Source organism: Melanostigma gelatinosum (assembly GCF_949748355.1).
Source record: "Melanostigma gelatinosum genome assembly, chromosome: 6".
NCBI classification, from domain to species: Eukaryota; Metazoa; Chordata; class Actinopteri; order Perciformes; family Zoarcidae; genus Melanostigma; species Melanostigma gelatinosum.
This window is the reverse complement of record NC_136639.1, coordinates 15,791,096-15,806,044: the sequence shown is the minus strand read 5'-3', so window position 1 is coordinate 15,806,044 and position 14,949 is coordinate 15,791,096. Positions and strand designations below refer to the sequence as shown.

General features: G+C 44.4%; 1 protein-coding gene across 1 annotated transcript; it reads right to left on the bottom strand.

Moving 5' to 3' along the window:
- Positions 1-869: 869 nt before the first annotated feature.
- LOC306778210 (serine/threonine-protein kinase RIO2-like) lies at positions 870-6,804 on the bottom strand. The gene is given in 11 exon segments (XM_079269646.1): positions 870-3,201; positions 3,550-3,646; positions 3,917-4,182; positions 4,184-4,334; positions 4,600-4,692; positions 4,795-4,986; positions 5,103-5,191; positions 5,275-5,450; positions 5,746-5,862; positions 5,964-6,102; positions 6,707-6,804. Coding segments are annotated over 11 exon segments (1,548 nt in total). The 5' UTR covers positions 6,773-6,804; the 3' UTR covers positions 870-3,039.
- Positions 6,805-14,949: the final 8,145 nt, after the last annotated feature.

Below are 14,949 nucleotides of genomic sequence, written 5' to 3'. Positions count from 1 at the left end.
CTTTATTAGCTGTTGATACATTCATGCTAGTAAATGTAGCTACTATTCTATCTTTAGATATTTAAACTATTTATTCTGGCCTATCTTCATAGTAGATTTGATCTGGGACACAGTTAATACAGTATATTTGTGTGTGTACATGGTTAATGTAAATCTAGATGTATATGAGAGATATATGATGTATTATAGCAACATCAGTAGAATCAGTTTCAAATTAAAAAGAAAAAATATTGAGCTACTCAAAATGTCTGCATGTCCCTGATTAGGAGTGTTTTTCAGGTGAAGAGGATTGTTAACTTTCTGACTCCTCTCCAAGCACACAATATTCCTCTTATTTGTGAGCAACACATGTTTTACTGAGCACACTAAAGCTCATGGCAGACAGAAAGCTGATACACTAAAAGAAAACAATGTCATCTGAGATTGAAGTCATTGTGTGTTCCCTCATTCTTGTTTCTGTAGTCGTACTGTTGTCTCTTGTTGTCTCTCTTTAAGAATGTAAATAGACCTTATTCACCGCAGACATTTTGACATGTAATAGTACAAACAGCACAAGTGGAACTAATAACATTAATGTCTGGATGCAATTAAGTGCACCAATCCCAAAGCCCTGTTACTGTACATGCTGGCTCACTGGCTTGACTCCATAGGGAATAAAACATAGCCATCGTTAACATTATTCCACCTGTGGTCTTCCTGCTTCAGTATGATCAAGTCAAAATGTCTGCTGCAAAAAATGTCCAATACACTAAACAAAACTGCAGTGAAGATGAACAGTATGAGAACCATTTATACATCTTTTTTCATAGAAGAAATGTGATGAGTCACAGTAGGAAAAGCACAGGTGTAAATAATCAAATTATGCGATATACAACTCTGAAATCCAGTTAGTCTCCTTTAATTTACAGTCATCTTTTAAAGAAGTTGCTCAAGTGTACAGCTTCAAACTTGGAGTTTAGTACAACTATGTTTTGGTTTTTCATAGTGATGGACCAATTAAATATGATACAATAATTTAATATATCCTTGTATTTGTGCTCACTCCTCCTTGGGCTCTTTCAGTAATCCAGCAGTAATTAATTAATGCGTCAGCGGGGGACCTGCTGATTCATTCATTTGTATTTGCTGCTTAGGTATATTTTCTGCTTTCCAAATTTATTACAACAGGACAATCCTCCATTTGTTGATTTACTTTAAATATGAGATTGTTGTGATGCCATATACATTCATTTTACAATAAACCAATAACATTTCTACTTAATATAAATAGAGTAATATAAGGATGAAACAGTCACCGATTGAGAGGAAGCTGTTTGTGAATCACAACATATACGCAATATTACATGTCATTTTCACTTTATTTTGAGGATAAAAAGATTATCATATGTTATATTATACAATAGAGGAAAATACCTTTTGTTTTAAAGTAAAATTGCTCTAATTTACAATGGATTTTAACAATCTTAGTCTCATTTTGTTGTTTTTTTCAAGCTTAATCCAGTCAGGTAGATTTTAAAGGTTTTTGAGTGGTTTGAATTTTTTGTCACATACCTACAATATGTTTACATATAATAAAGTTGTCATTGAAAGATGTAGAATCACCTAGCTGACAATGTACGAACAGTATCCAAAGTAAAAGTACTCACAATGCAGAATGTCTCCGTTCACAGTTCGTGTACATTATTATGATATAATATTAATGTTTTTATATATGTAAGCATTTTAATGTTTGTCAACGTGGAACCAGTTTTAGATACTTTGTATACATATTGGTCCGAGTATTAAGTACCCAGTAAGTACTTTATTTATACCCCATATGTACTAAACTATTACACAGTACTATGTAGGTTAAAATGATATATATATATATATATATATATATATACACAATCAAATGCTCATTCACTCTAGTCTCAACAGGATCCATCAGGTGCTTGAGAAATGATGGACAGCTGAGGCAATCTAAAATTGGATGGACACAAACAGTACAAATGAAGACAAATGTTAAAACTGTAACCTGAAAAACGTAGCAAAATAAACCTGACAAGGTCAACTACACACACACACACACACACACGATTCATCATGAGCTGCTAATCGGGTTAATTGTTCCGTGTGTTTGGGGTTTTCATGGTCCTGTATCTCCTTCCTGATGGCAGTGGAACAAACAGAGAGGGACCCGGGTGAGTGATGTCTGTGCAGATGTTTCTGGCCTTCTTCTGGAGACGGCCAGCATACACAGCGTCCAGGTCAGGCAGGGTAACTCCCACAATCCTCTGTGCTGTTCTAACCACCCGGGCCAGGTCCCTCCTGTTCTCTGCTGTGCAGCTGGTGTACCACACAGTAAAGCACTGACACAGGATGCTTTCGATCATGCTTCTGTAGAAGTTAACCAGAGGTTCAGGGAACAGGCCAGCTTGTTTTAGCTTCCTCAGGAAGAAGAGCCTCTGCTGGGCTTTCTTCACCAGGTGTGATGTGTTCAGGGACCAAGTGAGGTATTCAGTAATGTGGAGCTCCAGGAATTTGATGCTGTCCACCCTCTCCACTTATGTAGAGTACAGAAATGTACAGAAGCTGAGAAACAAGTTAGAAAAACTGTTCTTTTGAATGTACAGAAGCTGAGAAACAAGTTAGAAAAACTGTTCTTTTGATCCAAGTCTGATCTTAATTATTGTATCTCTCATGTTTATGATTTAAGAACACGGGAAAAAGAAAGTTCTGCCTGGATTCATTTTCTAAGTTACTTTGTTATATGAAAACAGGGGAATTTATTAAAATTCTATTTTTTGTTTAGGAACCTTTTTTTCTGTCAGATTAATACAGAGCTGCCATATCATAGACCATAGATGAGTACAATGTACAGTAAATATAGTTGAAGTTTGAGTAATCTGTAAGAGCAAGCCTAGTTTAAGAATGTCAAGTTTTAGGTATTTCTTTAAAAATAAAAAAATGTCAATGTGATGTTCCCAGTAGAACCCCGCCACCTGGTGGGCGGAACAGGATATACACAGTCAGTCAGCAAGATCGCATGAACAGCGGTTATCCCCAGAAGGAGGCGCCATCCAGACTAGACGTGATGTTTTCTTGGTTCTCTCTCCTGGATTTGGTCACCAAGTTGGCTTCTCCTTTCTGCAGACGTCTCCTCTGTGCAGCCTTCTGCTGTTTGCCGGACTGCGTCCGCACCTTCTGACGGACTACCTCCTGCAGAACACACAAAGATAACGACAGCTGCAGCTGGTTACTACAGATGAATGTACTCACTGTCTGTCTCTGCAAGGCAGGCAAAACAGTGTGTAGACATTTTGTATCTGCTTCGAGCCAAACGTCAAATTCTTTGACAAAATGCAACACCATGTGAAAGCTCTTCAGCAGCACCTACAGGACATTTCAGCTCTTGTCAACACTGATTACTGGGATTGCTACGCCTAGTGAAGTGTCCAAACATTCAGGGATCACCTCAGAGTGTTTGTATTGTGTAATGGTACTGTATTAGTGTATGGCGCTCTCACCTTGACCCTGTGTGTGTGTGTGTGTCTGTGTTTTTCTTACCGGTGGTATTGTGGAGCAGCCCCCTATGCTGCCCATTGTACCCTCACTGTCTGTCCTCATCCTCCGGTGGTCTGCCATGTGGAGACTGTCTGAGTCTCTGCAGGAGAAAACACACAAAAAACCCAACTGCTATTATGGCACAACAAAACCAGTAAATCACTGTTAGGGTAGAATTTGCATGTTTTTAAACATCCTTACTAAATTTGATGCAAATGATGCTATATTTTATAATCTGAAATTTATCGACCAGGAATTCGTATGAACAGACCTAAAATGATTTGGTGGTACCACAGTGTGGCGTATTCAAACATTATGTCATCTTACATGTTTTTCATGTTTGATTATGATAACGTCCTACTGTGCTTACCTGAAGGGTTTGAACTCTTTGTTGGAGGCAGACAGTTCTGCCAGCTCTGGACACTCATCCACTGCCTCATTCAACGCTTCCACCAAGTCCTTATCTGGCTCTTCATCACTTCTTGCAGTAGATGTCGTCTCAGTCTCTTTTTGTTCTTCCCCCTTTTCACTCATGTTCTCTTCATTTTGGACTTCTGCATGCGAGTCGCTGACTTTCAGACCTTCCAGTTCCAGCATTGCATGCTTATATTTCTCCATGTCCACACTCTTCTTCTTTCTCTACCTCCTCTTCATCGTCGCTCTCCTCTTCATCATCATCGTCCTCCTCCTCTCCCTCGGGTCCAGCTGGGTGTAGCAATGCAGCATCTCTCTGCAGATCTTTGGTGAAGCCGCTAGCTGAGACTTCGACATCCAGAGAACAAGAGCGGCTGCAGGAACAAAGAGTTACAACAAAAGTTCATGTAAGACTTGCTTTCCAAATAACGATAAGATAAAACAATTATCAATGCAAAATGTGATTTTTGTAAACACTTGGAAAAATGTTGAACAAGTAAATAAAATCAAGTTGTTTAATAAATAACACAGAGCAGACAACATGAGGTTTTTCCATCACACATCTGAAATGAACACCAAGACAACTTTCTTTGTACATCAGGAGTTTTATTGCAACTGAACATAACCATGCGTAGTTACCTGATGTCTTTGAAGGTTGGGAAGAGCTCGCTTTCGTAATTGTATCGTCTGGCAAAGAAATCTCTGATACATTTGACATCTCTGTCAAAATACCTATAATCAAAGTTAGAAAAAGTGAACAACGGATTCATCTTCATGTCTGTTTCATAATCGTACGTGTACATTCATTTTCAATTGTATAACTCAGACACCAACCATTCAGCATTAAAATGTGTGGTGGACACCATTTGAGGGAAGTCGATCATAGTTATGTGGTCGTGGTCGTCCAGCATCAGGTTGAACTCGTTAAAGTCTCCATGAATCAGGCCGTGATTGGCCAGTTTGACTATGAGCTCCATGAACTCATTGTACAGGGCACCTGGATCCTCCAGCTTATGCACCTGAGACCTGAAAGACAACAATACACTCTAAATTACACAACGAACAGAGAGTAGGATGTGTGCGCTATTGCTATCACTAAAGCAAAATACAAAGCAAGAAAGAAGGATGGCTTGTTTACATACAATGGATATCCATTGATGAGCTCCATCACGACAGCATGTCTGTTATAGTCCACAGGTTTAGGAACAGGAAAGCCCCGATCATACAATGCCTGAAACATTAGGAGACATTTTAGTAATTGCTGGTGACATTTTCTTTCTAGTCCACATAACTTTCTCTGATTTGTTCCGTTACCTTCATGTAGGCAAACTCCTTCATGGCAGACAGGCGAGAGAGGTAGAGCCAGGACATGTTCTTCCTGTGTTGGTGGTAATCTCTCTTGTTCTTCAGGTTCCTGAAGGAGGTACGACCTAATCTGTGAAGCTTCAGAGCGTACTGGTCGTCGTTTGGACTCGCCACGATATATATATCTACAGAAAGTGAGCGCAAACAATCATTTCTGTGAACAAGAGAGTTTCTGACATTGTCCAAGCAGCCTGGGAAACTGACAGAGAACAGAAGTCATTTACATCAACAACAAGGGAAACGTTGCACGAACTACTGGCTTTTGAAACACTACAGATAGACTTCTCAGAATTTCTTCATGGTTATTATGGGTAAAAACAACAACCTCTATCCTGATTTTTACAGAGATTTGTACAAGAAAAAGAGGTGGCTATGTGAACATATGCAGACTATGTACTACGTATGCAACTTTTTTCTTACCCGACTCTTTACCCACACCTATCTGGTTGCCAACTGAGATGAGAACTTCTCTGGCGCACAAGGTCTTCAGAGCCAAGTAGTCATATCCTCCATTGTTCAGCCTGTAACCCTGCACAGCTGAAATCCACACACACATGCCACATTACAAATATGACCCAAATGTACTATGTCCACCAAGACTAGTGAGGTTCAGCGAGCATTCCTGTGTATTTTCTCACCTTTGGAGCGTTCATAGGCCACGAGTTTGTGTTTGACAAGCTCTCTGAGAACCTTGTTGCAGCCGCCGTGTTTAAGGCTAGCTATGGAGGACAGGAGACTCACTGGAACAATCTCATGGTTCTTCATCCCCATCTCAACCTGTGTGCAGAAACGTTCACATGAAGAACCAGAAGTAGATCAGAGCGCTTTAAATCCAAGCCTGCTAGCAGAAATAGTGCTGCAGAGCTGAATTGACATTAAATGAGCACCGCTTGATGAGAGCATGGCCTGGGATTTTAAATGTAACAATATGATGACATGTCGTCGAAGAGGCATTTGACTGATAGTTTAATTGTCATGAGGAGCGCTACTGTGAGCTAAGCTAACTTCATCTGTAGCTTAACTTATATACAGTCTCTGTTTGGAACACGTTTTGGCACAGAATGAGGAGAACTGAGGATGTTGTCCCCCATCACGTAACGTTAACACTACAGTGAAATAGGAAGGGTTCCTCTCCGGGCCAGTATGGACAAGAGGAATACCGACTACCTATTCAAGGTCCATGGGCAAGCAAGTATTGTTTTAAGATGGGCGTCAAAGTGTGAACCTTTGTCAACTCTACACTGACAACACTGACGACATTTCACTCACCGCAACGGTGACATGCACCGGCTAACTCAAGCTAGCAGAGGCTAACTCAGCTGGGACTGAGCAGTTACCGGTTAGCTTAGCTAACGTTAGCTAGCTAGCTAACGTTACTTACCGCTGTGAGGACTCGGAAGTCATCTCGAGATAAGTATCTCAACACCATGACATTCAGCTTCCCCATGTTTCAACCCGATAACAAACGATACGTGTGTTTGTAAAAGTATTACTTTTAGGGCCCAATCGTCCACATGTTTAGTAAACACACGTGCAAGTCGGAAGTTCAGGGAACGGGAAAACGTCACTTCTGGTTTACGTTCGATGACGCCATCCGGACACACCCGGTATCTTTAACACAATACAATACTTCACAGCAAGTTGCACCAGCTGCGCCAGCGGAATGCGATGACGTCATAAAGGCGTGAGCAGAGCATTCCAGAACTCACGGAATGTGATGACGAATAAGGGCAGTGATGACACTCAATTCGAAGTCACAGAAATCATATAGTCTGCATGTCCCTGCATTATTACTACATTTTCACAGATCTAATCGAGCAATCACAATGGACTCCAATATGGATCACAATCAACTCTTTCGGCTTGATATAAATCAGCTCAAAATTAAACTAGAATCATCTGAAGAGGTCAAGCTTAAACTAAAAGTAAGAACTCTGCAGGATATAAACCAGGGCCTCGAGTTAAAGTTGGCACTGGCCAATAAGGAATTAATCACAAAATCCCAAAACTCCCAAGATTATTTGGCTTATTTTGAAATGCAAACTACGGAACACGAATCCGCAATAGTAGCTCGGGATGAAGAGCTGCGCAGGATGATCGCAAAGCACACATATCAGCTTGAGAGCAATGAGGAAATGCACACTAGAACCGTCGCTCAACAAACACTCACACATGAAGCTGATAAGTTGGAGATGACAGCTGACTTCAATAGGCAAAAGGGAGAGATGGAGGTGACCCACCAAAAGCAAATGGAAGAGGTAGTTTCCACTCTTAAATATGAAATAAAACAGCTTGAGGCTGAAAGGCAGGCTGCAGAGGTGAACCACAAGAATGAAGTAATGGAACTAGAGCAAACGAAGAACAGAAATGAAGACAAAGCCAACACTGAGATGAGGCTCCTCAAATGCGAATACTACAAGCTGAAAGGAATCAACAATGACCTGGAAGTAGAGAAGTATAACCTGTGCAAGAGACTTCAGGAGCTGTTAGACATGGATCTTCTAAAAAAGGAAAAGATGGATCTCATTCTGATTGGTGAAACAAATGAGAAGACTATTTGTGATCTGCAAAAACAGATTCAGTATTTAAAACCGTCCCTCAACAAAGTACAATCCAGTCTTCAGGAGGAGAAAAATTCATATGCAATTTTAAAAACCAAAGAGGCCCTGAACTGTAATGTGATAAAGGACCAAGGGTTTAAAATAAGTAGAATGCAGCTCGAGTTAAAAAAAGAGAAAGAGGCCAAGCAGGAGGCCAAAGCAGTAAACTCCAAGCTCACCATGACCATTTCAACTCATGAGGACAGACAGAGGAGTTCCGATGCAGAGAACAAAAAATTGAGGCAGGATATCCAAGCAGTGCAGCACGATTACGTGCAATTCAGGGCGCGTATAGAGGATTGCTTTGATGAAACTAGCACCAACAAAGAATTCCAAGAAATAATGATTAAGTTTAAAAGACATTACATGGATGATGTCAAACCCACGACAAAGGCATGTGTTAAAAGATATGAAGAGGAAAAGAAGAACGAATCAGTATTCAAGGCCCGGATGACAAATGTTCTCGAAAATATGAACAATTGGAGGAAACGCGTCAACAAACAGGCTGAAAATGAGCGAATAAAACTCCAAAAGACACAATCGGAGTACAGGACCATGATGAGCGAGCATCTGCAATTACGGGACCAAAAAATGGCGGAAAAGAAAGTGGATGCAGCACCAGCTGACCTGCCAGGCAAGGTCACCTACATACATGTGAAGCCGTATGTAATGAAGGCTCAGTCGGTTCACATCGATGGACGCTCACTGCCGTGATGTGTGATACATCGATGGACGCTCACTGCCTTGATGTGTGATACATCGATGGACGCTCACTGCCTTGATGTGTGATACATCGATGGACGCTCACTCCCTTGATGTGTGATACATCGATGGAAGCTCACTGCCTTGATGTGTGATACATCGATGATGTGTGATGTGTGATACATAGCTGAGAGCCGAGTGTGGTGACCTCACTCGGCTCCCTTTTCGCTTCTTCTTGGGAGCCTCATCCTCATCATCATCGCCACCCCCATGTTTCTTGGTGGGCTTCTTCTTGTTCGCCACCCTGCGCCCCCTGGGAGCTTCATCATTCTCGTCTTCGTCCTCGACCACAAGGACATTAATCAACAATGCCCACAATTACAATTGTGTAATGTCAGTCAGTCCACCACAAAAAATGGCGGAAAAGAAAGTGGATGCAGCACCAGCCGACCTGCCAGGCAAGGGCACCTACATACATGTGAAGACGTATGTAATGAAGGCTCAGTCGGTTCACTCGGTTCACTCGGTTCTCATCGATGGACGCTCACTGCCGTGATGTGTGATACATCGATGATGTGTGATGTGTGATCCATCGATGGACGCTCAGTGCGATGATGTGTGAGCCATCATGAGAGCCGAGTGTGGTGACCTCACTCGGTTCTCATCGATGGCTCACACATCATCGCTTGAGGCTGAGGCTGAAAGGCAGGCTGCAGAGGTGAACCACAAGAATAAAGTAATGGAACTACAGCAAGCGAAGAACAGAAATGAAGACAAAGCCAACACTGAGATAAGGCTCCTCAAACGCGAATACTGCAAGGTGAAAATAGTCAACAATGACCTGAGAGAAGAGAATCATATCCTGTGCAAGAGAGTTCAGGAGCTGTTCGACATGGATCTTCTAAAAAAGGAAAACATGGATCTCATTCTGATTGGTGAAACAAATGAGAAGACTATTTGTGATCTGAAAAAACAGATTCATTATTTAAAACCGTCCCTCAAAAAAGTACAATCCAGTCTTCAGGAGGAGAAAAATTCATATGCAATTTTAAAAACCAAAGAGGCCCTGAACTGTAATGTGATAAAGGACCATGGGTTTAAAATAAGTAGAATGCAGCTCGAGTTAAAAAAAGAGAAAGAGGCCAAGCAGGAGGCCAAGGCAGTAAACTCCAAGCTCACCTTGACCATTTCAACTCATAAGGACAGACAGAGGAGTTCCGATGCAGAGAACAAAAAATTGAGGCAGGATATCCAAGCAGTGCAGCACGATTACATGCAGTTCACTAGGTTCTCATCGATGGACGCTCACTGCCGTGATGTGTGATACATAGCTGAGAGCCGAGTGTGGTGACCTCACTCGGCTCCCTTTTCGCTTCTTCTTGGGAGCCTCATCCTCATCATCATCGCCACCCCCACGTTTCTTGGTGGGCTTCTTCTTGTTCGCCACCCTGCGCCCCCTGGGAGCTTCATCATTCTCGTCTTCGTCCTCGACCACGAGGACATTAATCAACAATGCCCACAATTACAATTGTGTAATGTCAGTCAGTCCACCACAAAAAATGGCGGAAAAGAAAGTGGATGCAGCACCAGCCGACCTGCCAGGCAAGGGCACCTACATACATGTGAAGCCGTATGTAATGAAGGCTCAGTCGGTTCACTCGGTTCACTCGGTTCTCATCGATGGACGCTCACTGCTGTGATGTGTGATACATCGATGATGTGTGATGTGTGATCCATCGATGGACGCTCAGTGCGATGATGTGTGAGCCATCATGAGAGCCGAGTGTGGTGACCTCACTCGGTTCTCATCGATGGCTCACACATCATCGCTTGAGGCTGAGGCTGAAAGGCAGGCTAAAGAGGTGAACCACAAGAATAAAGTAATGGAACTACAGCAAGCGAAGAACAGAAATGAAGACAAAGCCAACACTGAGATAAGGCTCCTCAAACGCGAATACTACAAGGTGAAAATAGTCAACAATGACCTGAGAGAAGAGAATCATATCCTGTGCAAGAGAGTTCAGGAGCTGTTCGACATGGATCTTCTAAAAAAGGAAAACATGGATCTCATTCTGATTGGTGAAACAAATGAGAAGACTATTTGTGATCTGAAAAAACAGTTTCATTATTTAAAACCGTCCCTCAAAAAAGTACAATCCAGTCTTCAGGAGGAGAAAAATTCATATGCAATTTTAAAAACCAAAGAGGCCCTGAACTGTAATGTGATAAAGGACCAAGGGTTTAAAATAAGTAGAATGCAGCTCGAGTTAAAAAAAGAGAAAGAGGCCAAGCAGGAGGCCAAGGCAGTAAACTCCAAGCTCACCTTGACCATTTCAACTCATAAGGACAGACAGAGGAGTTCCGATGCAGAGAACAAAAAATTGAGGCAGGATATCCTGTCAGGATCCCTGTCTGACCCACTGTGTGGTTACCTCTGTTTCCCCTCCAATCTCCTCTCCTCATGTGTCTGTCATTCCCCTGTGTGTGTTTTGTTATGCCATGTGCTTGGTGTTTTCTCGGACCTGCCTCCAGACTCCTCCCACTGCTACCGCTCTGATGGATGCCAGCTGCGGACAATCTGGCTTGTTACCCGGCAGCATATAAGCCCTGGGCCTGCAGGCTTGGGGCGTCAGTCTGTATTGTCTTCTGCCTCGGTAGCGTCCGCCGTGTCGTGAGTAAACCCCATGGTATCTTCCTGTGCTAATCTCTCTCCTCTCTGCTACGGGTGGAAAGTACTGGGCGATCTACGAACTCTCCGGTGTCGAGCCACGGGCCACACTCCATTCGAGGCCTCCCTGGGTTACCAGCCACCTCTGTTCCCCGCCCAGGAGGTGGAGATAGCTGTTCCCTCAGTGCAGCGCCACCTTCGTCGCTGTAGGAAGGTGTGGAGGGAGACCCGGGCCGCCCTTCTCCGCACGGCGGAACAGAATAAGCGTTTTGCGGATCGCCGCCGCATCCCTGCTCCACATTACCAAGTCGGTCAAATGGTGTGGCTCTCCGCCAGGGACATCCCATTACGGACCGAATCCCGGAAGTTGTCTCCCCGGTTCATCGGTCCGTTTGCGGTCCAGGCAATTATCAACCCGTCCGCAGTTCGTCTGAAGCTTCCCTCATCCATGAGGATCCACCCGACGTTCCACGTGTCGCTGATCAAACCGGTGTCCACCTGTGCCCTGTGCCCTCCGGCCAGACCCCCACCACCCGCCCGACTCATCGACGGAGGTCCAGCGCATACGGTCAACAGACTGTTGGATGTTCGCCCTCGGGGTCGGGGTTTCCAATACCTCGTGGACTGGGAGGGTTACGGTCCTGAGGAACGCTCATGGGTGCCCCGGTCTAGGATCCTCGACCCCACTCTCGTTCGGGATTTTCATCGACGGCACCCGGACAAGACTGGCAGACCGCCTGGAGGCTCCCGTTGAGGGGGGGGTACTGTCAGGATCCCTGTCTGACCCACTGTGTGGTTACCTCTGTTTCCCCTCCAATCTCCTCTCCTCATGTGTCTGTCATTCCCCTGTGTGTGTTTTGTTATGCCATGTGCTTGGTGTTTTCTCGGACCTGCCTCCAGACTCCTCCCACTGCTACCGCTCTGATGGATGCCAGCTGCGGACAATCTGGCTCGTTACCCGGCAGCATATAAGCCCTGGGCCTGCAGGCTTGGGGCGTCAGTCTGTATTGTCTTCTGCCTCGGTAGCGTCCGCCGTGTCGTGAGTAAACCCCATGGTATCTTCCTGTGCTAATCTCTCTCCTCTCTGCTACGGGTGGAAAGTACTGGGCGATCTACGAACTCTCCGGTGTCGAGCCACGGGACATCACACCGTCGATCTGTCAACTCTTCAGTGTCGAGCCACGGGACATCACACCGTCGAGCTACCAGCCCCCGGTGTCGAGCCACGGGACTCACACCAGCCACCCACTTGTCTACCAAATAAACCTGTTTCATTGGACTTTGTCTCCTGTGGTCTGCATTTGGGTCCTACCCGTGAACTCCCGTGACATATCCAAGCAGTGCAGCACGATTACATGCAATTCAGGGCGCGTATAGAGGATTTCTTTGACGAAACTAGCACCAACAAAGAATTCCAAAAAATAATGATTAAGTTTAAAAGACATTACATGGATGATGACAAACCCACGACAAAGGCATGCGTTAAAAGATATGAAGAGGAAAAGAAGAACGAATCAGTATTCAAGGCCCGGGTGACAAATGTTCTCGAAAATATGAACAATTGGAGGAAACGCGTCAACAAACAGGCTGAAAATGAGCGAATGAGACTCCAAAAGACACAATCGGAGTACAGGACCATGATGAGCGAGCATCTGCAATTACGGGACCAAAAAATGGCGGAAAAGAAAGTGGATGCAGCACCAGCTGACCTGCCAGGCAAGGTCACCTACATACATGTGAAGCCGTATGTAATGAAGGCTCAGTCGGTTCACTAGGTTCTCATCGATGGACGCTCACTGCCGTGATGTGTGATACATCGATGGACGCTCACTGCCTTGATGAGTGATACATCGATGATGTGTGATGTGTGATCCATAGATGAGAGCCGAGTGTGGTGACCTCACTCGGCTCCCTTTTCGCTTCTTCTTGGGAGCCTCATCCTCATCATCATCGCCACCCCACGTTTCTTGGTGGGCTTCTTCTTGTTCGCCACCCTGCGCCCCCTGGGAGCTTCATCATTCTCGTCTTGACCACGAGGACATTAATCAACAATGCCCACAATTACAATTGTGTAATGTCAGTCAGTCCACCACAAAAAATGGCGGAAAAGAAAGTGGATGCAGCACCAGCCGACCTGCCAGGCAAGGGCACCTACATACATGTGAAGACGTATGTAATGAAGGCTCAGTCAGTTCACTAGGTTCTCATCGATGGACGCTCACTGCCGTGATGTGTGATACATAGCTGAGAGCCGAGTGTGGTGACCTCACTCGGCTCCCTTTTCGCTTCTTCTTGGGAGCCTCATCCTCATCATCATCGCCACCCCCACGTTTCTTGGTGGGCTTCTTCTTGTTCGCCACCCTGCGCCCCCTGGGAGCTTCATCATTCTCGTCTTCGTCCTCGACCACGAGGACATTAATCAACAATGCCCACAATTACAATTGTGAAATGTCAGTCAGTCCACCACAAAAATGGCGGAAAAGAAAGTGGATGCAGCACCAGCCGACCTGCCAGGCAAGGGCACCTACATACATGTGAAGCCGTATGTAATGAAGGCTCAGTCGGTTCACTCGGTTCACTCGGTTCACTCGGTTCTCATCGATGGACGCTCACTGCCGTGATGTGTGATACATCGATGATGTGTGATGTGTGATCCATCGATGGACGCTCAGTGCGATGATGTGTGATCCATAGCTGAGAGCCGAGTGTGGTGACCTTACTCGGCTCCCTTTTCGCTTCTTCTTGGGAGCCTCATCCTCATCATCATCGCCACCCCCACGTTTCTTGGTGGGCTTCTTCTATTTGTAAATAAAATATATTCATTCACTGTTAAATAATATGCGCTATACTTGTAAAGCTTATATTGCGGAGTTGTGAGGTCACTGTAAGTAGGTCAAAAACGCCGAATGGGGCATTCCGTCACCCGCTCGTACGATAGAAACAGATACAGTGGCCCTGAAAGTAACACTTGCTTAAACCACCAGATTAGGGTGGAAACTGCCATCTTAGAGTAGGAGAAGAGCTCTTTTTATCTATTCACACAGAGACTTCGAAGTAGTTTGGAATTGCACCCTTTTTCTGCACCTTAAGTGTTAACAATATGCTGTACATCAACATCTCACACACACTGACGTTCCAGAGAAGGCGGGTCCCGGACGTGAGCCATTGTGGGTGACGTTGCCCAGTGCTCCATCAGGCCATTTGAATGCTAGAAACAAATCCGCCTCTGCTTTGATTTTGACCAATGGCTCCACAAGGAGAACCAGATGACACGCCTGCGTACTCTGTATAAGCGCTCTTAGGTTTCACTTTTGCACCTTTTGGTCCGTGCACGTTTAACTGCTGGACATAATACTTCTGTTACAAATAAACCTTATTGCTTGAATTGAGCTAAACTCTTCGACCTAAGTCTGTTCACCTGAGTTTTCTCCTCAACATGGGTTTCATTCACAACATTGTTCGCCACCCTGCGCCCCCTGGGAGCTTCATCATTCTCGTCTTCGTCCTCGAGATACTAAGTGGGTTACATTATCAATTAATCCACTGCAGAAAATGTTTTCGTAATTCTTGCAATTCTTAAAGACGACACAAGATGACACTGTGACACAGGTTTACTGTAGCAGCTGAGCTGCTGTCTTTTGTCTCTGGTTTAAT